General features: G+C 37.8%; 1 protein-coding gene across 6 annotated transcripts; it reads right to left on the bottom strand.

Annotated features, from left to right (window-relative positions):
* On the bottom strand, window positions 1-20381 carry LOC139981038 (MAP kinase-activated protein kinase 5-like). 6 transcript variants are annotated; one of them, XM_071993148.1, is made up of 13 exons: window positions 20099-20279; window positions 18712-18852; window positions 17283-17323; window positions 16355-16711; window positions 14912-15001; window positions 14206-14301; window positions 12914-12988; window positions 8502-8692; window positions 7170-7290; window positions 5131-5261; window positions 4202-4299; window positions 3353-3463; window positions 1-2951 (listed from the first exon to the last, which is right to left on the bottom strand). In XM_071993148.1, the coding sequence occupies exons 3-13, from the start codon at window positions 17307-17309 to the stop codon at window positions 2863-2865; spliced, it is 1386 nt and encodes a 461-aa protein (XP_071849249.1). In that variant the 5' UTR covers window positions 17310-17323; window positions 18712-18852; window positions 20099-20279; the 3' UTR covers window positions 1-2862. The 6 variants fall into 6 exon arrangements, with proteins under 6 accessions (XP_071849249.1, XP_071849251.1, XP_071849246.1 ...); XM_071993150.1 differs by lacking the exons at window positions 18712-18852; window positions 20099-20279 and adding an exon at window positions 20363-20381; XM_071993145.1 differs by lacking the exon at window positions 18712-18852.
* Window positions 20382-26380: the final 5999 nt, after the last annotated feature.

The raw sequence follows: 26380 nt of genomic DNA, 5'->3' as shown, positions 1-26380 counted from the left end.
CTTTTCTTTTTCTTTTTCTTGTGCAAACAAGTCCATCAACTCGAGTTTATCTATTCACAAATTTTCGCTGTAGATGTTATGCCACGCACGGGATTCTGGGCTTACATGGTGTGCCCGAAGACTACACATGCAACTGGAATAGGGAACTTATATACAAAACATTACCCATTGCACCTAGTCTTACATCTTCCCTCCCCACCATCTGGAACAGTGTATTCAAACAAACCATCCTGAACAGTTTACTACACCACCAGGCGGAAGAATGTATACCAACACCACAAGAATGTATACTACACCAGCAAGAAGAATGTATACAACACCAGACGGAAGGATGTGCACTACACCAGCCGGGAAGTATGTATACCTCACCAACCGGCAGAATGTTTACTACAAGAGCCCGAAGAATGTATATTACAACAGCCAGAAGCGTGTATACTTCACCAGCAGAAAGAATGTATACTACACCAGCTGGAAGCATGTATACTATACCAGCTGGAAGCATGTATACTACATCAGCTGGAAGAATGTATACTACAACAGCTGGAAGAATGTGTACAGCAGCTGGAAGAATATGTGCAGCAGCTGGATGAATGTATACTTCACCAGCAGGAAGAATGTATACTGCAACAGCAGGAAGTATGTATACTACACCAGCTGGAAGAATGTATACAGCAGCTGGAAGTATACTTCACCAGCAGGAAGAATGTATACTACACCAGCAGGAAGTATGTATACTGCAACAGCAGGAAGTATGTATACTACACCAGCCAGAAGAATGTGTATACACCAGCCGGAGGAATGTATACTGCACCAGGCGGAAGCATGTATACCTCACCAACCGGCAGAATGTATACAGCAGCTGGAAGAATGTATACTACACCAGCCAGAAGAATGTATACTACACCAGCCAGAAGAATGTATACTACACCAGCTGGAAGAATGTATGCTAACACCAATTGGAAGAATGTATACTTCACCAGGCGGAAGAATGTATACTACAGTGAGTACGACATATATGTATACAATACTGAAGTTAAGTTTATTAATACAAAATTGTACCCTATTTACTAAATTGAAAATACTTCAATTGTTATATTCTATAATATCTACCTACATTTATGATAAGATCTGAGTAAATTCTCTTTCCTTTGATTAATTTGCTGTCATTTTGGTATTGTACAGTACTGTTTAGTAACTATAATGTAAAAAATAATTGTTACTTGAAATAAAAGCTAGTAGCTACATTAATACAAATTAAGTATCCATCTGTGTAAAAAGTGAAAAACAAAAATATATATTCAGGTTTAAGAAAGATCACAGACCCTGTAAAAAGAAAGACGGCAGCCTAACAAAATAATAAATGAACCCCCAAAAAAAAACCTGGGAATCTGACAGTAAAGAAATAAAAGAATGTAATTCCATTAATCTAGAAATATTGAGCCTGTGTGTTTCTGGATATGAAAGATAAACTCTTTATAATACTTTTATTGTAAAACTGTAATGTAGCTTCAGTTCTTATGTATCATACAAAGTTTAATACTAGTGAGATTCAGGGTTTGTTAGAGCTTATTCAAGGATAGGAGAGGGCCTACCTGCCCCCTACCCCATTTCTTGGTAATAATAGTTAGCTGCAAACTTTATCTTGATCACAATTACAAAGTGGAGGGTTGCCAACCCACTTCATTACACTTGCATTCCTTAAGTTTTAACGATGTCTCCTTAATATGCACAGCTATTTGGTATTAATTTCTGTAACTATTAATACTTCCCTCTTCACCCTACGATAAATGAACAGTATTCTAGAATTGCGACTACTTGCAAGCCAGTGCCAGGGTGCAAATCAAAAATTGTCTGGTTTATCCAGGTACTTCAAAGTTCCATTTCAAGTGATCCGTCTTACCTTAGTAAGTAAGTTCTACAGTTTTATTCTGTTTCTGTTAAATTTTTTTTTTTTTTTTTTTATAGCAAGTTGTATTCATATATAATTTCATTTGGCAAATCATATTTTATTTCATAATTGATGCTCTGATGCTTGATCTAAGGATACTGTTTGTTACTGGATTATATCTTCAAAACAAAAGTACTGAAATTCATAGTTGTAGTAAATTAAACAAACAGTTGTAATATTTTTCTGTGAGTTGAAAAGTGGCAAAAGAGTCTGATTATTATATTTAAGTTAATTAATAAAAATGATAAGTAAGGCAACAAAAAGAGAAAAATATCCTTGTCATAATAAGACAGAGAAAATTGATATCATTTGGTTCTTAATAACAAATACAAACCTACGTTGTTTTCTTGTTTTTTGAAAGATCACACTTGCAATAATTTGGTGATGAGATGGGAGATGTTCAAAAGTCCCTTTAGTTTGATTACGATAACCAAGAGACAGTAGCCGGTCTACCTTCGTAAAGATTATTGCAAAAGTGACGAAAAACTACAGCTTCTTCGTGTAGACTGACAGTCGGACTAAACACAAAATTCTGTATGAATTAATTTTGTCTATGACTAGAGGAGAATACGGCTATTTCATACAGTCTCTTAATATAAACTATAAAGCTCTTCGACATTCCAATACAAAGAAGAGACCCAAAAGAGACCAGATTCATGTAGGTTATATTACTTAGCGAGGTAAGAGTACTTTGTAGATAAGACCATATAACACCGCTTTAATGGTACTGGGTATAAAATTCATCAGCTCAAATTAAAACCTATATCTTGATTGAACGCCGAAAAAGGGGGGCTCTTCTTCATATCATTTCCGGCAAAGGTATGAAAGGTTTACGATATCTGGTATTAGAAAAAATAGACTTTATTCACAGGTAAAACTGTTAATTGCATTTTCTGGCTTGTTAATTTGCAACTTCAAGTTTCGTCCATTTCCAGGGCAAGAATTGCGGTCTCGACAATTTTGCAAAAGTGATTCAGATCTAGATCCTGGTGAGAGGTTTCACCTGACGAACAAACAAACAAACAGAAGAAATAAAATAAGATGATATGATGGAATTTATTACTTCAGTTGAAACCCTTAACATTGATAGAAAGAATAACTTGTTCCAGCAGTTTCAATATCACACTCTGGAAAAGTCACGTTAACTCATTATTTTCCTTCAAACATCCTCGGAAAGAAAAAGTCTGAGCACCATAAAGCAACAAAAAGCAGTTTTAAGTGTAAATGAAATCTCTCCTGAATGAAGTAAATAGATTTAAAAAGATATTGCAAAAATATGCTTTTTAATAACAGACATGTAACCAAACTATTTTATTACAAATACATCAACATTTGAAAAATGACATTCAACATTTAAATGTAGTTTCATATTTATACAGAAGAGCAACTTTTTTTTTATCTCACCATTCAACTTTAAATTCTGGAGTAGTTCCTGTAAGTGAGTTGAGCCCGAGTTTCTTTCGGTTACATCTTGGATCAACATCAAAAGTTTATCTTGGTTTAACATGTTCCCATCTAAACGTAACAAAAATTGTCAACAGTCGTTGAAAGACCTTTTCTAAACCGAAGTCAACATTTCGAAAAAGGATCCACTTATGAAGAGTGTGCGTAATGTTGGAAAACTTTGCACCATGATTTTTTCTTGGCTAGTGAAATATTAATGTTAATTAAAAATAGACACACTGCTGCTGCTGAATGTTATCATAATACAAATTCAACCAAAAATTAAAAAACTTATAGCCATGTGATGTCAGTCCATAAATAACATTAAACTAGGATATAAACTGAAAGTTTGCATGAGGTTTGGCGACTAGAAGAAAACTTCTATAACAACAAGCTATACGTGAAATAGATAAAAACCCTGAAGTTGGTAAAGCTATCAATAAATACACCCTATTACAATATTTAGATTCATGAAGCGCAGACATATATCCACCGATAACGGTGCTCAAGGCGCATCACGATATTACCCTGGTCAACGACAACCTGTCAAATATAGAGACAATTGCCCCACGTGGCAGCACCCAACTGACAGTTAATCTCCCAGGTCCCCCATTTATAAACCTGGGTGGAGAGAGGCAATGGAGATAAAGTGTCTTGCCCAAGGACACAACGTAATAATCTGACCAAGAGTCGAACCTGAAAACCTTAGATCACAGGTCAATTGTCCTAACCACTTGACCACAACACTCACAAAAAGGGATGGACTAAAGGGCATATGCAAATTTTGTTTGTCAAAATATTCATCCATACCGTTCAATGAGTGTTTGCAGTAACTCAATAAATCCTTCAGTTTTTGAAGACTTGATTCTGTGGAAGTTCTTTTGGCTGCTGGTTGCTGTAAAGTCGAGCTGAAATGGGGGAAAAAAGTCCAGACATGTCTTAAGGAAGTTAGGATGGGGCAAATCATCACTGTGAAGTGAAATTTCCAGGAAAGTTCAAGAAGACAATGAAAATTTACGGTTGTTGCAGATGATACCAACTGTAATAATATGATGAAAATTAAAAGGAAACACATTGTCATAGGTTATACTACTGCGTGTGGATTGTGTTTAATAGTCGTTAAACTTGATCTAACTCAGTAAAACTTATTACCGAAACTAAGTAATGAAATTAAGAGATTTGTAAGCAACTGATAAAAGTGTATTTTCTTGCCAACAAAAAGGGGCAAATTCACACTTTGAAAACGTACAAGAAATATACTTTTGTAACAATCTTAAAAGTGATAAATACTCCAGATATTAACCATTGATAACAGCTGCAAAATGTAAAGCAACCAATAAGTGTAGTAGGGGCAAGGGGGAGGGGGCAGGGGGGAACAGGGCAAACTCACACTTTGAACACATGCATCAAGCCCTCACTCACTATTATAATTGAGAAGTGAATTACAGGATTACGAACAGAATAATAAAAAAAATATATAAAAAAAATATTAGAACTTCATATGAAAAATTAATATTTGGAATAAAATGAAATAGGGTTAGCCAGGTAGAACAAGTATATTCCTTGGGAACAATTCAGACTATAAGATTAGAATGATGGGTTGATACACCTTCTACAATTGGATATAGTTACCGTGGTAAACAAGTGTCGATAAGATTTCATTTTTATACTAAGTTTATACTTTACAGGTAGAGTTCATATTTAGAGGTATTAACAGCATTTTTGACAAGTAATTCCACCTTGACTGCTTTCTCTTTCGTATAAGTGGATTATTTGCCATGGTCATCGGTTTCAGGTGGACTTTACTCTCTTGTAGACGCATACTGGTCAGCTGGGCAGAATGGACGCCTTGAGCTTCAAGGAGCATATTCTGAAAAAAACAGGAAAATATTACAATGTCAGATATTCATATCAGTTAACTGGGACAAGGCATATCAAACAAAATGAAACATGAAAGTCTTCAGTTGGGTAGCAATTAACTCCTCAACAGTTCCCATCAGTATTAGTGTACATGGTATCATTTAATGTTCCCATCAGTATTAGTGTACATAGTATCATTTGATGTTCCCATCAGTAGTAGTGTACATAGTATCATTTGATCTTCCCATCAGTATTAGTGTACATAGTATCATTTGATCTTCCCATCAGTATTAGTGTACATGGTATCATTTGATGTTCCCATCAGTATTAGTGTACATAGTATCATTTCATGTTCCCATCAGTATTAGTGTACATGGTATCATTTGATCTTCCCATCAGTATTAGTGTACATTGTATCATTTGATCTTCCCATCAGTATTAGTGTACATGGTATCATTTGATCTTCCCATCAGTATTAGTGTACATGGTATCATTTGATCTTCCCATCAGTATTAGTGTACATGGTATCATTTCATCTTCCCATCAGTATTAGTGTAAATAGTATCATTTGATCTTCCCATCAGTATTAGTGTACATGGTATCATTTGATCTTCCCATCAGTACGAGTGTACATGGTATCATTTTATGTTTCCATCAGTATTAGTGTACATGGTATCATTTGATCTTCCATCAGTATTAGTGTACATGGTATCATTTAATCTTCCCATCAGTATAAGTGTACATGGTATCATTTGATCTTCCCATCAGTATTAGTGTACATAGTATCATTTGATGTTCCCATCAGTATTAGTGTACATGGTATCATTTGATCTTCCCATCAGTACGAGTGTACATGGTATCATTTTATGTTTCCATCAGTATTAGTGTACATGGTATCATTTGATCTTCCATCAGTATTAGTGTACATGGTATCATTTAATCTTCCCATCAGTATAAGTGTACATGGTATCATTTGATCTTCCCATCAGTATTAGTGTACATAGTATCATTTGATGTTCCCATCAGTATTAGTGTACATGGTATCATTTGATCTTCCCATCAGTATTAGTGTACATGGTATCATTTGATCTTCCCATCAGTATTAGTGTACATGGTATCATTTGACCTTCCCATCAGTATTAGTGTACAAGGTATCATTTGTTGTTCCTATCAGTATTAGTGTACATGGTATCATTTGATGTTCCCATCAGTATTAGTGTACATGGTATCATTTGATCTTCCCATCAGTATTAGTGTACATGGTATCATTTCATCTTCCCATCAGTACGAGTGTACATGGTATCATTTGATCTTCCCATCAGTATTAGTGTACATAGTATCATTTGATGTTCCCATCAGTATTAGTGTACATGGTATCATTTGATCTTCCCATCAGTATTAGTGTACATGGTATCATTTGATCTTCCCATCAGTATTAGTGTACATGGTATCATTTGACCTTCCCATCAGTATTAGTGTACAAGGTATCATTTGTTGTTCCTATCAGTATTAGTGTACATGGTATCATTTGATCTTCCCATCAGTATTAGTGTACATGGTATCATTTGATCTTCCCATCAGAACTGGTGAATATGGTATCATTTGATCTTCACATCAGTATTAGTGTACATGGTATCATTTGATCAGTTTATAAAAGGATGCAAAAGGCAACTCATATATGGCTTCAGATGTTTCAGGACTTCTATTACTACGACTGAGGGAAAGGGGAAGGATACAAGAATGGAAGTGGAGAGGGAGAACAAAGGGAGGGGCACTTGCAAAGGGGGGAGGGAGGGAAAAGGGAGGGAGAAGGGAGGGAGAAGGGATGATATACATGGAGTGAAACAGGTAGGGGAGAGAGGGAGGATATAAAGGAGATGTGAGGAGAGATGTGACATGGTGATTTTAACCTCCTTACCTTATCCATGAAGATTGAAGGAGAGTTAAGAATGATGTCTGTTCCCATAGATTCCTGCAGCCAGGGATGATTTATTAGCTCTGTAACAGTCATCCTCTTCAATGGGTCAACCTTTAAAAGTCTAGAGTGAGAAGAGAAAAAACCTATAGTTCAAATGCAGTTATTTTTTTTTTCTTTGGATGTATGCATTGCATGTTGCCCATAGTGTCCACTGCTACACAAATGCACAAACTCACAAGATAATGTTAGCCTGTTGGAAGTCAATAGAGGTAATTTTAGTAACGTCATTAATTATGGCACCTGCGTATCAAACACTTTGTAAATAACTTTACAGCAAAGTTATGACAAATCGGCAAATGGAATTGCAGTGGACGTATGGTTTTTCGGTCATGATCTAACATATAGTTTGACCAACAAAATTTTTAATAGATTATTCACAAAATGAATTTTTAAACAGTTTGTTCACAAAATGAATTTTTAAACAGTTTATTCACAGTGCTACAATGAGAAATCAGCTTTGCACTGAAGCAAAAAAAACTGAGTATATTGATAAAATGTTTAAGAGAAGGATATTAAAACAATTATATAAAAATACATGGAATAATAGTGCCATGATATGAGAAAGACAATAAAATGATCACAAATGTTAAAAACAATGATAAAACAAATTCAATGTTGCAAAAACGTCAATGTTTCCTACACCTGTGTAATCAGCAAAACTTTTAACCACTAACTAGAATTCTGGAATGTTCATATTTAGTTTAAATGAGAAAGTGTTACTTCCATCAAACTCTTCCCACGAAAAATGACAACATATTAAAACTTGGGTCACCCAAAATTTTGGCCAAAAATATAAAAGAACTGAATGTGATTTCAAAAGAGAATATTTTACCCGTTGTGTTTTTCATCAGGCAGAATGATTTGGGCATGTTTAGTATATATGATTTAGTCTTCATACAGAAATATAGTATTGCAGCAATCTTAAAAGCAATAAATACTCCAGAAATTATCATCAGGATTCATGAACTGGTTCCAAATTCATTTTGAGACTTTCTACAATCCCAATCATCAAAGTTTCGTTGGCATTCATAATACCTCCGACCTCGCATGTTGAGGATAGGAAAGTCCTTCATGACAGACCCTATGGATAGTGGAAACATCTGGAATACTCCATTGACTTTTGGGAAATATTTTTTGTTTTTACTTCTTCACATCATAACAATGAAACACTTTCCTTAACAATTCAAACATGAGAAAATGCTTCCTTCGAATTTCGTGACTATTCCAATACTATCCGCGACTGACTGCAAAAAGTTTTGAGGTGGAACTCACCTATCAACGACATTTTTAGCATTGGAAGATATATGAGACCAATCCGCCTTGCTGAACTCATACTGCCCGGACATTATCTTTTGCTGCATGTCCGGAGTCAAAGGTACATCGGTTGGCGTGGTCGGACAAAATGGAGGATATCCACAGAGCATTATGTAGATGATGACACCGAGGGACCACATGTCACAACACTAAAGAAGCAACAAGAAGATGAATATTTAAAGGATATGTCAGGACGGGACAAAAGTCACAGCTTAGGCAGCATTCATGTGCTGATATTTCTTGACCAGAATCAAATTCCACGGACCCAAGTTTTCCAGAGAAATCGTGAAAATATTTGGCACTTAAAAAGTGGTTTCAGCAAGAAATATCAGCTCTAAAACACATGATGCATTAACAAATGAAAGATGCAGTTGTTCGTTTTGGGTTTTATTCGTAGGTTCCGCGATACAAACAGGCAGTGTGTTGATTGACATTGTACAGGCAATGCTAGTTTATGTTGGACTGTCAGCTTGGTTATTAGAGACTGTTTGCTTGAACAGTAATGAGCAATCCACACAAATCACTGTCAGGTTCTATAAGACTTTTAATTTGTGAGAAAGTACCCTTTAAACATCCGAGGCTCATCAAATTAAAGGGACTGGACTAATTAGACTAACACGTAGACCATTAGGTAGTCCATTTCCTCAGATGCAACACAAAACTCAATTGGAACACTTTGATTGCATCAAATGGCATCAAACAGCTAGTTAACAATCCATTAAAAGTTTGTAAAGGATATATGGTGTTTAAATGTCACTTGGTGGTGCTCTATTGTTTATAGGAAGTTAATAGAAACACTTTTGGTGGAGTTTAGTATTAATAAAGTGATGGATTAACTTGAAACTTAAGACTTTCACTTAGGAGCTGATAACATCATCAATTAAGCCTTAAAGGAGCATTCCAGATTTTCAGCATGTTGTAAAAATAAATATCTTGAAAACTCAAAAGATTTAACTATATAGTAACACTCTAGTGTTTTATTTCGCCTTTAAATATAAAGACACACTCTCTCACTCTCTAGAGTATATCAAGGTACTCCGCTTCCTAACACTGGAACAATGGATCTACTTTCTCTTTACCTTGTCATAGGTGTATGGGTCTGACTGTATCACACCAAACTCTCTCGCTCTCTAAACTATATAAAGGTCCTCAGCTTCCTAACACTGGAACAACGGATCTACTTTCTCTTTACCTTGTCATAGGTGTATGAGTCTGACTGTATCTCACCAAACTCTCTCACTCTCTGAACTATATAACTCTGCTTCCTAACACTAGAACAACGGATCTACTTTCTCTTACCTTGTCATAGGTGTATGGGTCTGACTGTATCACACCAAACTCTCTCGCTCTCTAAACTATATAAAGGTCCTCAGCTTCCTAACACTGGAACAACGGATCTACTTTCTCTTACCTTGTCATAGGTGTATGGGTCTGACTGTATCACACCAAACTCTCTCACTCTCTGAACTATATAACTCTGCTTCCTAACACTAGAAGTCTAGAACAACGGATCTACTTTCTCTTACCTTGTCATAGGTGTATGGGTCTGACTGTATCACACCAAACTCTCTCGCTCTCTAAACTATGTAAAGGTCCTCAGCTTCCTAACACTGGAACAACGGATCTACTTTCTCTTACCTTGTCATAGGTGTATGGGTCTGACTGTATCACACCAAACTCTCTCGCTCTCTAAACTATGTAAAGGTCCTCAGCTTCCTAACACTGGAACAACGGATCTACTTTCTCTTTACCTTGTCATAGGTGTATGAGTCTGACTGTATCTCACCAAACTCTCTCACTCTCTGAACTATATAACTCTGCTTCCTAACACTAGAACAACGGATCTACTTTCTCTTACCTTGTCATAGGTGTATGGGTCTGACTGTATCACACCAAACTCTCTCGCTCTCTAAACTATATAAAGGTCCTCAGCTTCCTAACACTGGAACAACGGATCTACTTTCTCTTACCTTGTCATAGGTGTATGGGTCTGACTGTATCACACCAAACTCTCTCACTCTCTGAACTATATAACTCTGCTTCCTAACACTAGAAGTCTAGAACAACGGATCTACTTTCTCTTACCTTGTCATAGGTGTATGGGTCTGACTGTATCACACCAAACTCTCTCGCTCTCTAAACTATGTAAAGGTCCTCAGCTTCCTAACACTGGAACAACGGATCTACTTTCTCTTACCTTGTCATAGGTGTATGGGTCTGACTGTATCACACCAAACTCTCTCGCTCTCTAAACTATGTAAAGGTCCTCAGCTTCCTAACACTGGAACAACGGATCTACTTTCTCTTACCTTGTCATAGGTGTATGGGTCTGACTGTATCACACCAAAGTCTTTCACTCTCTAAACTATATAAAGGTACTCCGCTTCCTAACACTGGAACAACGGATCTACTTTCTCTTACCTTGTTTATCACACCAAACTCTCTCACTCTCTAAACTAAGGTACTCCACTTCCTAACACTGGAACAATGGATCTACTTTCTCTTACCTTGTCATAGGTGTATGAGTCTGACTGTATCACACCAAACTCTCTCACTCTCTAAACTATATAAAGGTACTCCGCTTCCTAACACTGGAACAACGGATCTACTTTCTCTTACCTTGTCATAGGTGTATGGGTCTGACTGTATCACACCAAACTCTCTCGCTCTCTAAATTATATAAAGGTACTCCACTTCCTAACACTGGAACAATGGATCTACTTTCTCTTACCTTGTCATAGGTGTATGGGTCTGACTGTATCACACCAAACTCTCTCACTCTCTGAACTATATAACTCTGCTTCCTAACACTAGAACAGCGAATCTACTTTCTCTTACCTTGTCATAGGTGTATGGGTCTGACTGTATCACACCAAACTCTCTCACTCTCTAAACTATATAAAGGTACTCCGCTTCCTAACACTGGAACAACGGATCTACTTTCTCTTACCTTGTCATAGGTGTATGGGTCTGACTGTATCACACCAAACTCTCTCACTCTCTGAACTATATAACTCTGCTTCCTAACACTAGAACAACGGATCTACTTTCTCTTACCTTGTCATAGGTGTATGGGTCTGACTGTATCACACCAAACTCTCTCGCTCTCTAAACTATATAAAGGTACTCAGCTTCCTAACACTGGAACAACGGATCTACTTTCTCTTACCTTGTCATAGGTGTATGGGTCTGACTGCATCACACCAAACTCTCTCGCTCTCTAAACTATATAAAGGTCCTCAGCTTCCTAACACTGGAACAATGGATCTACTTTCTCTTACCTTGTCATAGGTGTATGGGTCTGACTGTATCACACCAAAGTCTTTCACTCTCTAAACTATATAAAGGTACTCAGCTTCCTAACACTGGAACAACGGATCTACTTTCTCTTACCTTGTCATAGGTGTATGGGTCTGACTGTATCACACCAAACTCTCTCGCTCTCTAAACTATGTAAAGCTCCTCAGCTTCCTAACACTGGAACAACGGATCTACTTTCTCTTACCTTGTCATAGGTGTATGGGTCTGACTGTATCACACCAAACTCTCTCGCTCTCTAAACTATGTAAAGGTCCTCAGCTTCCTAACACTGGAACAATGGATCTACTTTCTCTTACCTTGTCATAGGTGTATGGGTCTGACTGTATCACACCAAAGTCTTTCACTCTCTAAACTATATAAAGGTACTCCGCTTCCTAACACTGGAACAACGGATCTACTTTCTCTTACCTTGTTTATCACACCAAACTCTCTCACTCTCTAAACTAAGGTACTCCACTTCCTAACACTGGAACAATGGATCTACTTTCTCTTACCTTGTCATAGGTGTATGAGTCTGACTGTATCACACCAAACTCTCTCACTCTCTAAACTATATAAAGGTACTCCGCTTCCTAACACTGGAACAACGGATCTACTTTCTCTTACCTTGTCATAGGTGTATGGGTCTGACTGTATCACACCAAACTCTCTCACTCTCTAAATTATATAAAGGTACTCCACTTCCTAACACTGGAACAATGGATCTACTTTCTCTTACCTTGTCATATGTGTATGGGTCTGACTGTATCACACCAAACTCTCTCACTCTCTGAACTATATAACTCTGCTTCCTAACACTAGAACAACGAATCTACTTTCTCTTACCTTGTCATAGGTGTATGGGTCTGACTGTATCACACCAAACTCTCTCACTCTCTAAACTATATAAAGGTACTCCACTTCCTAACACTGGAACAATGGATCTACTTTCTCTTACCTTGTCATAGGTGTATGGGTCTGACTGTATCACACCAAACTCTCTCACTCTCTAAACTATATAAAGGTACTCCGCTTCCTAACACTGGAACAACGGATCTACTTTCTCTTACTTTGTCATAGGTGTACGGGTCTGACTGTCTCACACCAAAGTCTTTCGACTGAGATTTCCTTTTAGCTTCTAAAACCTATAGATCAAAATAAAAAATTGAAAGGTGATTTTAACCAAACCTAAAACAGAAAAACATTGGCAATCTAAAATCAATGGAAATTCAGGTTACTTTACATCCACATATATTATATAATAATATCTGTCTAGTTATGAAAATTTCTAGCTACTAATGCATGTGTGAGGAGTCAATATGCTTCCAATAATCTTGGTTTCTTCTATAGTCTCACAATTGTAAGCACAATAAAAGACAGGAAATTTTGTAAGAAACTTCTTGGTGGAGCAGATGCTGAGAAGAAATCTTATTTCTTTAGTAGCTAGTCAATCTGTCTCTCTTTGTGTGTCTTTAGTCTGTTTTGACTTCAGTTAGCGTCTGAAGAAGATCCTGCTAGGATCAAAACATGAAACCCTCTTACTTTCATATTTTACCTACATAGGGTTTTTGCAGTAGCCAAACAGATCGTTAACATTTCTTCTCTCTTAGCTAAACATTTCATTTTCGCTAGAATTGGGGATTCACACCAGTGACCTTAGGAAGTCTCTAATCACATTCTGGTGAGAAATTTCTTCATTCTTTTCCAAATTGTTGCAAATTTCCCAGACAATTTTCCATTGTTAATAGGTCAAAGTTTAAGTAGCCATACTAAGCATACAGAGTATATACTTGTACGAAAATTCCAAATTTCAAATTTTTTGTGGGAAAAAAAAATCTGATTTTAAGGTATCTTAAAGACTGATTCATTACAGTTTTGACATGTTAAATGTATGTTACTTTGGTAGCAAATGTTAGCTTGAGGCTTAAGGACAATTAAGTGTATTTTGTGCAATGGTGACCTATGATTCGGTAAAAGGTACAGCATTGCACAATAGCAATATTCATGAGTTTTAACAGTGGGAATACAAGAAACTCTATGAAAGGTGGTGTTCAAAATCTTAAATAGCATATATGTTACTACAATGGCAGTACTGGTTGTACCATTTTAGTGAATAATCCCTGTTCCGCAGGTAAATTGAGAACTCAGCTTTCCTTTCGATACAAACAATTAACTGCTCTTACATAAAAAAAAACTTTCCAGAGGCACTTGACTCTTTGTACTTCAAGTACTACTGGTTATGTTGAGTGAGAAATAATAAAGTTTCCTAACACGCAATATATTTTTTTCTGTGACATTTTGCTGAAATGGTATTATTCCAGTGGAACAACGATTCCAAACAAGTCATAAAGTTTTATCTTACCTGAGGTGCTACATAGTAAGGGGTAAAATGAGGGGTCTTCAGATTTCCATCGTCCACTTTGGCAAATCCAAAATCACCAAGCTTGATAACAGCATCCTAGTTAAAATTAGAAATAAAAGGTTTAAGCAATATGATTTAACCAGAGAGTAGCTTTATAGCCCCATTATGCATTCCAACTTGACAGTCAAAATTTTTTTTTTTTGGTACTATTCTGTAATAACTGATCACACAATTATAAAAAGTTCCTTTTTTTGCCAAAATTTTGACAAATTCACTGGGATAATACAGTTATGTAGGGAAAAGGCAATACAACTGCCCGCACACATGTCCGATTGATGCTTTTCACATCAACCTAACAATAACAGTTTTGGTTTTGGTTTTGGTTTGAAATTTCATTCACTGGATCTCCACAAAATGGGGCATACATATTCATTGCCATATATCTGTGTGGTTATAATACTTTATGTTCATAATGGAACCCATAAATGGTGCTTTAAAATGGTAATATTGAATGATACTGGATAACTTCATCACATCACAGTAGTATATACTAGAACCAAATAAACAGAACTAATAGGATATTGCATTATCAATTATTGGAATGAATCTGGTGACAAATGGTGCAATTTATTTTATAACATATTTTTTGGGGGGAGAGGGGGAGGGGTGGAATGAGTATTATGTTAAGTTATCATGCTTTTGTTACCTCTGTCTCATCATTTAAGAGCAGATTTTCTGGTTTCAAGTCTCTGTGTGCGATGTTGAGAGTATGACATCTCTCGACTGCTAGAGCAATCTGGAAAGTAAACAAAAAAAACGGAATAATTTATTGCAAAATGCTAAGCAAAATGGGCAAATTGCCATATATATACAAGTGCAAAAGAGTATAGCAGTTTTAATGTACAGAGGAACCGCAGTATTTCATATGGGACAAAGGTGAGGGTCTTTGGAAACTGCTTTGCAAAATTTCAACACTTAATTATTCCTTGTGTCACATTTGCGAGAACAATTTACGTCTAAGGAAGACACTGAAATTATACACCAGAAGAAAATGAAAGAAACAAGAGCTGAAGAAAGATGTGAGATGCTACTGGGAAGCTTAGCTACACAATATACATGTACTTAACTCTGAAATACAAGCATGTCAAAGAAACAGTTACTCATGTACAGCTAACAACAGGGGACTTCCAGTGACAGTGAATAAACGATCCACAATTGATGCAACAAGAAGTATTCAAAAGAAGACAAACCACTTGGGGATATAAAATAAATGACCCCTTTAGTCACCAAAATGTCACAGCTGTAAATCTAGCTCAAAAGAAATCACATAATCGATGACAAGGGAAGGGAAGGGAAAGAAACAAAAAATTCATAGGACACCGATTTCTTCTCGTGTTATCTCAAACAGCACGACTGCAATGCATTAAAACCTTGAGTCAATAATACAAATGTTGGATTCCATGGTTTGGTGTTAGTATGAATTTAATCAAAATAGAGATTTAGAATTTATAGGGAAAAAATGTTTTAACATCTAAACTTTATAACTTGGAAATGTATCATCGTGAGCTTTATATCTGAAAATAAGAATTCAAGTCATTATATAGATTTGAAAAGAGTTGTCAAACTTTCCACAAGAATACAATTTTGTGACATTTCCTTGGCAAAAATGAGAGACTCTACACCCTTTAAACAGAATTTATTGGTGCTTTTATTTCAGCAAAATTTTTGGGAGGTAAGAGACCAATACCCACAGTCTAAGCAATTTAAGAAATTCCTTCCATCTTTACGACTGTTCCATACCCTTTTTCAAACTGTACATGTATTTTGCTTGAATTCGTCTGGGTCCCTCCCCCACCCCCCTCGAGGGTAAAGATTTCTTACAATTTTGATAAAAATACTAGTTGACCTAGCTCCCATCCCTGAAATATGGCAAACAGCAGTTTCACAAGATGGTTAGGAGAACTCAACCCAGCACATAGTGTTAGTAATGTAGCATCTGTTCAGCATTTTTTGTGGCATTACCTTGTTTATATTGCACACCACTGTTGCACACCACTGTTTGCACACCACACTATGGCACACCACTTGTTTATATTGCACACCACCCTTCAAATAAACAACAGAGGAGCAGACGGTCGGCGCATCTTACCTGTTTCGTGAAACGAGCAGCATTCCTCTCCGTGAACTTCTGAGCTTTTGTGATTCGATCAAAGAGTTCGCCACCTTTCATCAGTTCCATCACCACAAAAAGTGCTTTCCCTACATTGCCGTCGCCTGGGTGCTGAACACGATTTGCATACACATCTTGAATATTCACGATGTGTGGATGAGAGGTGCATAGAAAATGCAGTTCGACTTCTCTCAGTCCATGTGCATTATTCCTCAAGAGTTTCAGAGCGTAGTCCAACCCGTCGGCTCGACCTCGACACCGGTAAACAGGTCCGTTGACACCCGTGCCCAGCTTCTCCGACCACTCCACATCATAGTCATCTAGAATCGATGATTCCTGTGAGAACGAAATTAAACAAACTTAGATACAATGGCATGAACAATGATTATAAACAAGCGAAAATTACTTTATTCAAGCAGCTTTCTCAGTTGCTGGTTTGATACTGTAAATCCATCATAAAATCCTGTATTAGCTTTCAATTATAAATTTGACCAGTCACATATTATTTCAGACATTCGATATAAAAAGTTTTTGAAATTTTCCATTTAATGTACATGTACTGTAAATAACATAAGTATGAAAATATCGGCGAGATATAACACTGACAGGAAAAATATAGTTCATTGCAGTGTTCTGTATGGACATAACGGTAGTTGTCTTTCGTCTGAAATACAGTATATGCAATTAAAGCAGATAATTAGCTTCAATAGTTAATAACAAGAATGTCTTCAGTCCTGATGCTGCAATGTATGCAGAGTATGCTAGGCTTTAGGTATATCAACTATGAAAGTGTGGTAGGCTTGCATGGACTAAGTATGATGGTCTGTTTTGAATTTAATTAGTAAAACACTTTATCAACAGCAATAATAAATGTCATTATTACTTTATTACATACTACAGCACCTACCTTTATTTTTACATGTGAGCTGCTCATTGTTCTCCTTCACCCTGCATATAAAAAAAAACAATATTTTTCTTTTTTAAATGTTACCTAAAAAAGGGCAAAATAATTAATGACATATTTGGTACGTTGTTTCACCTCGATGTATACAAATTCCAGGACAAATATTCAGTGGTGCTATTCCACTTTTTCTAGGTCCTTTTTCATGTACACCTTAAAGGGTGTGAAGACTCGCACAAAAAGAAACGTCTAATGCCGGTAATCTGACCTAGTTTCGAATGAGGTGTAACAGAAGTGTTAGACACCGTCATTGATCCCAGAAAATACACACACAGTTTGCTACCGTTGGTAATTAGACACTAGTGTACAGTTAGTACATACAGCTGCGGTCAATACCCATAGCACACTGTACAAACGATATAGCGATGGATATCTCAGGTCCAGCTAAAGATAACAATGTATCATGTTTCATTACTGTCTGCATTTTGTAGCGACAATCAGAAAACTTCACTTGCAAGCAATGGAAAGTTAACTGTTTCAGAGCGTGGCACGCGGTTTGGGGCGAGTCTTCAATGCCTTTAAAGAATTTTACTACTTTTATCTAGCCAAGTACTACATAGGCCAGCCCTGCTCTCTGCTGATATGTGCTAATGACAATCCTTTTCAAGAAGACAGTAAGAAGTTTCAATCAACTATCAGACAAACCAGTAATCAGCTATGACAAAGAGGAACCTGATATATTCAAAGCAGAAGTTTTAATTAATACTGGTAAAATTTTGTTTTTGCATAGATCTATGTGTTTACAAAGTACTTAGTCATGGTGACACAAGGCTGAGCAAGGCTCTCTAGGTTCACCCAATTTTGGTATCATCACAGGATGCTTTGACTGCTTCACTTTGCCCTGGGAAGAAGTGGTTGTCAATCCTGACACTAAGAAAGAGCTTTATTCCAATCCTTTTGGAGTACATCTCATAACTTTGAGCTCTAACTCCTGTATACAACTTTAATGTCATTAGTACACTACACATCTTCATTCTAAAACAGCATTTCTTAATCTGGGGTACATGCAAACCCATACGGATATAATTAAACAGCAAATTTGAGTTTTCATGGATGACTGTGGCAGAATCTCGCTGGAAAACATGGATAAAAATGTATAAGTTGCTCCTATGTGTCATTTTAAGCATTCTCTGGTCCCTACATTGAACCAAAAATGTTGGCCTCCAGGGTTCCACTCCAGGGGCACTAAAAGGGCCCCTGAACCCCATGATTAAGTGCTCATCAACAGCTAGTAAAGGGGGTGCACACGTTCATTTCATTTAGTATCAAGCACTGGCTAACTAAAAGAAGTGGAAAAGGCAAAGGTAATCTTATGGTATCCTACATCCCATCCGAAAAATCGAACAGGGAATCCAATCGAAATGAAATTACTCACACGGCTTTATATATTATTCAGAGTGCTCTCACAAGTGAGTTCCATCGATATTTCGAGGCAACAATAGGACAAAAAACGCTGAGTACATCTAACTTGACGATAATACACATGGATATGGCATATAGCGCACTATGTAGATATCTGTGAGAAATCGGGTTGAATGGAAATAATAAACCATAATGGTGATCACAACATTTATGACAATCCATTTAATTCCGATACCTATTACAACCATACAATGTGAACTCTGTTGGTTCGAGATATGGAAGATTGTGAAAAACTCTGAGTGGAATTTGTGCGGGTAAATTGTTATGCCTAAATGCTTATATCTTAATTTGCACAAATGAAATAAAATATCTCGCACACATGTGTACTTTATGTTTTTGGTAGTAAACACTGAATGATTGCATGCCTCATAACAGGTTCTTATGAAACTGCCATGGAGTAATAACGTATTGGCTATGAGTAAGAGATGAAGGTGGAAAAATATTTATAGGCTACATGTATGACAAGGTACATGATTGTTTGTCACATACATTTCGTACGAAATTGCAATGGTGTATTCATACAATATAAACAGTGTGTTGTGTCACTATGCAAATGGTTACTTTAAAATATTTTTCATAGAAAATTACTGCTTAATCTATGCTTTTCAAGTTTTATGGTATTTATAGGCATCCATATTTTATAATACTTCACGAATGTAGTATGATGTCATGTAGTATCAATATGCAGCCTAATTTCACAAAGATATGTACATAGTGCACTTTGCCGCTCTACGGCACATCTATACGCAACACATAAACATACGACGCACGTACTTCATGTTTTGCTCCAAACTTTTCACCTTTATTTGGATGAGGTTATAGGATACTGTAAGATTACCAAGGTTAAGACGCAGCTCTAGCAAGAATATCTACAACAAAGTCATTGATATATGCTCTGAACAACAAGGGACCTAAGCCTGGAGGAATACCACTGCTGATATCTTGCCATACAGAACCATAAACACTGTGTAACAATCCTCTCATACCACAAGCCAATACAGAACCCATGCTTCAACATTGCTGACATACTCTTAGTTATAACTTAAACCTTAACTAGTTTGTAATGGTATAAACACATTTGAAACTGTTACCTAACGTAACTTAGACTTATAGTTAGGCTTACAACCATGTGGGAGACATCCTTCTTCCTGTCATGCGTTCTGACCCGAGTTCGCGGAAATGATTCATGCGGCGGTCGCAACGGCTTACGAAGTAGGGCCAATATGAAACAGACTGATAACATCAATGCATTCACACATACTAACATAGGCTACATACTGTAGACTGCAGGCCTAAGTTACATTTAGGGGAACTGATTAAAATGATGGATAATTACGTACTGATGCAGGTTGCATCGATGTTATGTAAAGAGCGACTTCTCCGGGAACTGAAAAATGATTTGAACATTAACTCAAAAGACATGCCATTCCAACAGCACGAATCAATTTGTGAGTTGCAGATAACTATACTATCAACTCGCCATGTCGTTTGCGTGCGTTCAATTCGCTGGGTTGTTATGATTGCGCAACAAGATTTGACAGGGAGTTCCCAGATATGAATAGTCTTGTTAAGACCCTAGGCCTAGTTCGAAGAGCCTAGTATACCTTTCTTTTTCACAAAGCTATTTTCCCGTATCTATTTGCTTTACTGCCCAGAAAACGCCCTCGGCAACGCTTTAGATTGGTACTATCGGTGAGATTCCCGGGCATGTAAATATACAGTGGGCAAGCACATTCGTGGTAGGCAGAAACGGACTCTGAGGCATGTATACAGGTACAGTTGCACCCGAGAAAAAGAGTATTACAAACGACTTGGCCAAGACTAAGTCACTAGACTAGAGGCAGGGCAGGGTGGAATTCTTTATAATGATAATATGCCCTACATATAGTTGCAATAAAACCATAACATACCTTGATCACGGTTCGATCTGTAGTGAAACTCCGTTACCCGAACAGGTCGGGGACCAATGCACTGATAATTCGTAGCCTATGTATAACAAAGCATTCTGTTTGCCAAGCCTTGTCCGCATGTAGAAGAAAAATTAATTTTGTAAATTGAATGCTTGGAATGGCCATCTCGAACTTGTTACCGTTTTCACCTCGACAAAAGTTAAATTGTGCCACGCATGTCAAAGTCGACAGGCAGGGGCGTATCCAGGGGGGCGCAACAGGCGCGCGCCCCCCCCCCCTATTGGCCGTCACCAAAAAAAAAAAAAGTTTAGCAAAAAAAAAAAAAAAAAAATTGATGACGACCTTTATGTGAGATGTCGGTGATCGCTCAACCCCCCCCCCCCCCGCTCCCGTATGCTTTATTTTTTGTTTGCCAAAAAAAGGTTCTGGCGAAGTTCGGCGGCATAATAGTTTTAGAAACATAGATGGTAATTGTGTTTGTATTATCACTATAAACACTAAATGACATGCCAGCCATATTAAATTGTGCATTTTGTGTCCATATTTACTGGAAATGTTGCTTATTATTAAGGTCGAAAAATGGATCACATATGGCCATGGACGGCGATCCTGGGTGGAGGGGGGATATATCCCCCATGAAAATGGGTGGAGGGGATGTAATGCACCATATCCCCCCCCCCCCACCAAATGCCAGGGATAAGAATATTTTCATGCCTACATTTATGCATCTTCGTTAATGTACGGCTCTTTTTTAGCTTCATTTCTCGCCTACCATAAACGCAGTGCGATCTTTTCAAATAAAGCGTCTTTATAAAGCAAAAATAGTTGACTGTAGGCTTCATTGGCCCTATAACAACAAAATGTATTATTGCGCCCACGGTATTGATATAGTACATATATGCACCCTCATAGTATTCATATAGGCCCTATAGTAGGCCTACACACGTACATGTTCCCTCGAACAGCTGAGAATCTCATGTAACCAGGGTAATGCTTAATACACGTTTTACCTGGATGCCCTAGCAATCGGTACTTAGGAATGTAACTATGTGTAATTGTGTATTGCATGTATATAGTCCTATAATAGCCTGCATGAGGCCATTTTCTTCATCGAATAATATAACAGAGCTCTCGAACATTCTAACGTTGCGCCTGAAACAAGATTGACAGGGGCAATTTTCCCAAAATAACACCCGAAATTAAAAAAAAAAGTATTTTGGATCCTGATTATGAGATATTTCGGACATGACATCCCTATTTTAAAGTTGGGTATATGCCGCTTGGAAACCTCGGGAAGTGCCGTTTCCGGCCATCTAGAGGGTTTGTTAATCCCAAAATTTTCTTGTACGCTTCGCGCCAACCCATGGTGGCGCTACGCTTAGATAGTCAACAAGGTCATATCCCCCCCCCCCCACTCGGAAGTACGGATCGCCGCCCATGCATATGACACCATTTTGCATTTCAGCCCTTCTTTGAAAGCAAAAATTGTCCACCCCTCCCCTTAGACCCATCCCCCAGGACGGCGATCATTCATGCCTGGCGCCCCCCCCCCCTATTGGAAAATCCTGGATACGCCCCTGGACAGGGGTCGTTTTATCTCAAATTAATTTCGATTTTTCATCCGGCGTACTAGTTGTTGACATTTTGATCTCGATTTTCGAAAACTTTTTGTCTCGAAATATCTACGTTTTATGTCGATATTTTGCGGTTGCATTTATATCGTAATGTTGACGTTTCATGTCGGAAATTCGACATCTTAATGCTTTGCCGACATTTGTTAACCAAAAATTCCGACCTTCTATCTCAATATTTCGTGCTTTCTTTTTCGTTAAAAAACTACAATCTCCACAAAATATAGTTGCTGCTGGTGTCATATTTATAGCCGCGGCAGAATGGGGCGATGTTTCGGGACAAACTAAAACGAATGACAGCGAATGACCGAATGAAAATTGCCTTTGTACGGGGTTAATTATCATTCGCGAATGACAGCGAATGACAGCGAATGACAACGAATGACAACGAAGGACAGTGGTGAGAAGAGCTAAAATGATTAACGGAGTAGAGTAAATGCGGTTATTGGTTTTCTGCGCAAAAATGATTTGAGGAAAATCGCATGTTACGTGGTTGCAGGGTTTTGGTGTAATTTAGTGATAGAAACCACAGGAAAAGATTTTGTGTGAAATGCGATCGATTGAGTGCTGTGCTTTTGACATTTACCTCTGTAGATTTATATAGAAATATAACTGAAGCCGTTTCAAGATTATAGTATTGTTAGCTTCTAACAATTAATATCGGAAAAATGACGTTAAATTTACTTTTTTTAAATCAGACTTACAATTTCGCTTACTATAAGGTGCGTTTGTATCTTGTCCGTACTTTACTAGCCTCTGTAAGCCACGCACTTCGCGTCCACTCGGTTTGTGTGGCTTTAATATACCCACGAAGTCTGAACTGTGATATCCGGTTGAAGCAGATGTCTGTGCTGTCATTCGTTTTAGTCAACGCATTTTTTTAGTGTGTACAACATATTGTCATTCGTTATGTGTAACGCAATTGTCATTCGTTTTAGTAACACCCGATGTTTCTACCATATTTTAAGTTTCCTATTAAATATCATATTTACTTTTGAAATCATGTTGTTTGTCCATAAATGTATTCACAGTGCTGCTCCTTGTTGAATTGAAAACGTTATAATTGTTTTCAAGGGCGTAGGATCCGGTGAGGCTGGGGGCGCCAGCCCCCCCCCCAGTGAAAAATGTGGAGGGGCGGAAGTACCATTCCGCCCCCCGCTTCGCAAGTCAGAAAACCCCTTTTTCATTTCCAAATGAGAAAAAAAAATCTCATTTGGAGCACCAAATTGCATCTAAGGCCAGGTGAAAATACAAAATTAAGTTTACAAAATGGAGTGGGCGTTGAAGTGTGCTATATTGCACCAAATTGCATCTGAGGCCACATGGAAATGCAAACAATTCCAAAGGGGGAGGGGGATACCCCCTCCCCTTAGACCCCTCCCCCAGGCCGGCCATCAGTCTTCAGCCCCCCCCCCCCCACTCAAAAGTACCTTCTTACGCCACTGATTGTTTCTCGAGAAACAATTATAACGTTTTCCTCGCTTTCCTGTAGGCCTACAACAGTTACAAGTAGGGGTCTACCAAATTTCTCCGCGAGAGTTTTTCACGTTTTTGTAGGCCGAACCTTAGTTGGAGCTCCTTTATCATGCCTATAACCAATCATCTACAACATTGACAAATTCAGAGGTCTCCGATTAAAACACATGTTCTATTCTTATAGCGTTACTTTCAACATAATTATGTATTTTTTATATCTTTCTGACATATAACTCTCCAAAGGTAACTTGGGTATGTGGAATGTAGGCTTTTTGCGAGGACGAACATGTGAAGGGCAAGGTCACATCACTTACAAAGATGGTTTTAAAAAGAAAAAAAAGGATTTCACTCCTTTTAACATGATGAATACTACTATAATCATCTCTCCAATCCAACCCATATACATATAATATCAGCACTGCGCATATTTCCTCTCAAAGTATCAATATATCCCTCATGGTCCAATGAAAACGTTCGCTATAGTAAATCGTCTGCTCCAAATCACCGTCATTTAATAATTTAAATATCAAATTTCAGATACTTGACTGAATCGGTGTTTCTGCCATAATGGATGGTCATGTTTTGACGATAAACAATTGTAAGACAAATTCATTTATCTTTCTTTTTTATCTTTAATTAGCCTACTTCATGGGCGTCAGCAGGTTTCAGAAAGTGGGGGGGACACTATACTATCTAAGCGGAGCGCCACCATTGGTTGGCGCGTAGCGTACCAGAAAATTTTGGGTACATAAGACCCCCTACATCGCAGGAGACGGCCTTCCTGAGTCGTTTTTAGTTACATCAGAACCAGATCTGTGAGGAGAAATTTTGTCTCACAAAACTAAATTCCGACAGAAAGTACTGGTAGAAAGATGCCGTTCTGACACCAAGGGAAACGAATTACACAGCGTCCATCTCAAACGAAATATTTTCGGTAGTTTGGTATCATATAATACCCTGCATACAGGCAGAATACTGTCTGTAGGGCCTAAAATATATGATATTACCTTCCTGGTGGGGTCTTCGACTTGTTTTCAAGTTGAAATGCGTCGTTTTCTCTGATTCACAGTGTAGGGCAAGGGGAATTCCATTTCTGGCGAGAAGGGGTGCTTCCACAAAACACTCTAAAACATCGTTCAAACATCGCACAAACTTTTATCAGAGGTCACGGACGAAGCGGGGAGGGTGAATATCGGAGGAAGGGGGATAAAGGGCCAAGCACTGTTCTAATTTCCAGTGCAATTTATTGATAATGATTCTTAAGTTAGATTCTACTTGAATCAGCTCAGCAATTGTGATAGAAAATCGTGCATATGCATGTGATTTTTTTAATAACTGCTCTGAAAAGTGGGGGGGACAAATGATATGATATCCCCTCCACTTTTGAAAGTTGGGGGGACATGTCCCCCCCGTCCCCCACCTGTTGACGCCCATGGCCTACTTCACAGTATTCATTCTTTACAAATTTAATGACTAAAGTCAAGTTAGTCAATTCCCAACTCTGGGAATAAGGTACCAGTCACACCCATGTAATTTTTACGGGGTTTCGCAGAATGCTTACTAAGTTTGGGCAATCGTTTTGTTGTTGTTTTTTGTCCCCCTGCGTGGAATAGATGTAATGCAATCATCGGCATCGTCCGCATATTTGTTTTTACAAGGCAAGGGAGGGAGAACATCTACGATTTTTTTTTTAAATATTGTGATATGACCGTGGGTGTGTTGAAGCCGAGGGGGGGGGGGGGGGTCGCTCTCACAGAAAAAAAATTCGACGTGTACTGGAGCATTCTGAGGCATATTTAGGCTATAACATAAGTCTTTGACCAGGTATGCACGCAAGGTTGTGCTAATAACTACTGTGGTACAGTAACTACTGAAAAGGGGAGGGGGCTGTACATTCCATTGGATATATACCATGTGCTGGAGTCATACAAGGGGGGGGGGGTGAGGAACTGGAGAAGATGTGACATTAGAGCTACAAATCCAGGGGCGACTTTCAGTGAGTGTTTCACTCAGAATATGAAAATATTAAAGTCGTCCACTTTTGTCGGACTAGTTATACTGTATCTTTTTGCTATGCGTTAGTGTTAACCTTCAAAAATATAGCGTCATACTGTTACTCTTGATATCAAGCCTGATGTCTAAGCCCTGTGCGATATACGTACTGTAGCCTATTGAGTAAGTTTCATGCCTGTAATTTCACGAGAACAAAGTGCTGTACAAAGTAAAGAGAACTCAGTTGACAGAGTCGTCTCTATATAGCCAGTTAACGGCTCAGATTTAATGCCTATTAGAGTAAATGAAGGTTTGTGGGAGGGCTGCTACCCCCCCCCCCACCCCTTCTCTTATTCCTATAATGATATACTGCAAGAAGCAATATGAAACAACAACAAAACACGAAAATGCAGAGACTACAGGGTTTAAATCCCAACAATGACATCTTGATAGCACTTTTATTATTATTCACATCAGTCATGAATTTTGTTTCTTTGTTTATTATTCAAAACAGGTGAGTGATATTAGAACGTTATAGCCGAGTCCTGCAGTTCAACAAAATAAATTTACTCATCAATATTATGAGGCAATCTGTAACACATGATAAGCTGTC

Source organism: Apostichopus japonicus, chromosome 15, assembly GCF_037975245.1.
Source record: "Apostichopus japonicus isolate 1M-3 chromosome 15, ASM3797524v1, whole genome shotgun sequence".
In the NCBI taxonomy this organism is placed as follows: Eukaryota; Metazoa; Echinodermata; class Holothuroidea; order Aspidochirotida; family Stichopodidae; genus Apostichopus; species Apostichopus japonicus.
Note: the sequence above shows the minus strand (reverse complement) of the source record. Positions and strands in the feature narration are given on the sequence as shown.

What these genes read in the sequence shown, in the direction of transcription:
- LOC139981038 (XM_071993150.1), bottom strand. Translation starts at nt 17,309, where the DNA reads ATGAGCAGCTCACATGTAAAAATAAAG. An exon ending in GCTCACATGTAAAAATAAAG is followed by an intron (nt 16,712 to 17,282) that starts GTAGGTGCTGTA and finishes TCGTTCTCACAG; the next exon opens with GAATCATCGATTCTAGATGA. An exon ending in CTTCAATCTTCATGGATAAG is followed by an intron (nt 5,262 to 7,169) that starts GTAAGGAGGTTA and finishes TGTTTTTTTCAG; the next exon opens with AATATGCTCCTTGAAGCTCA.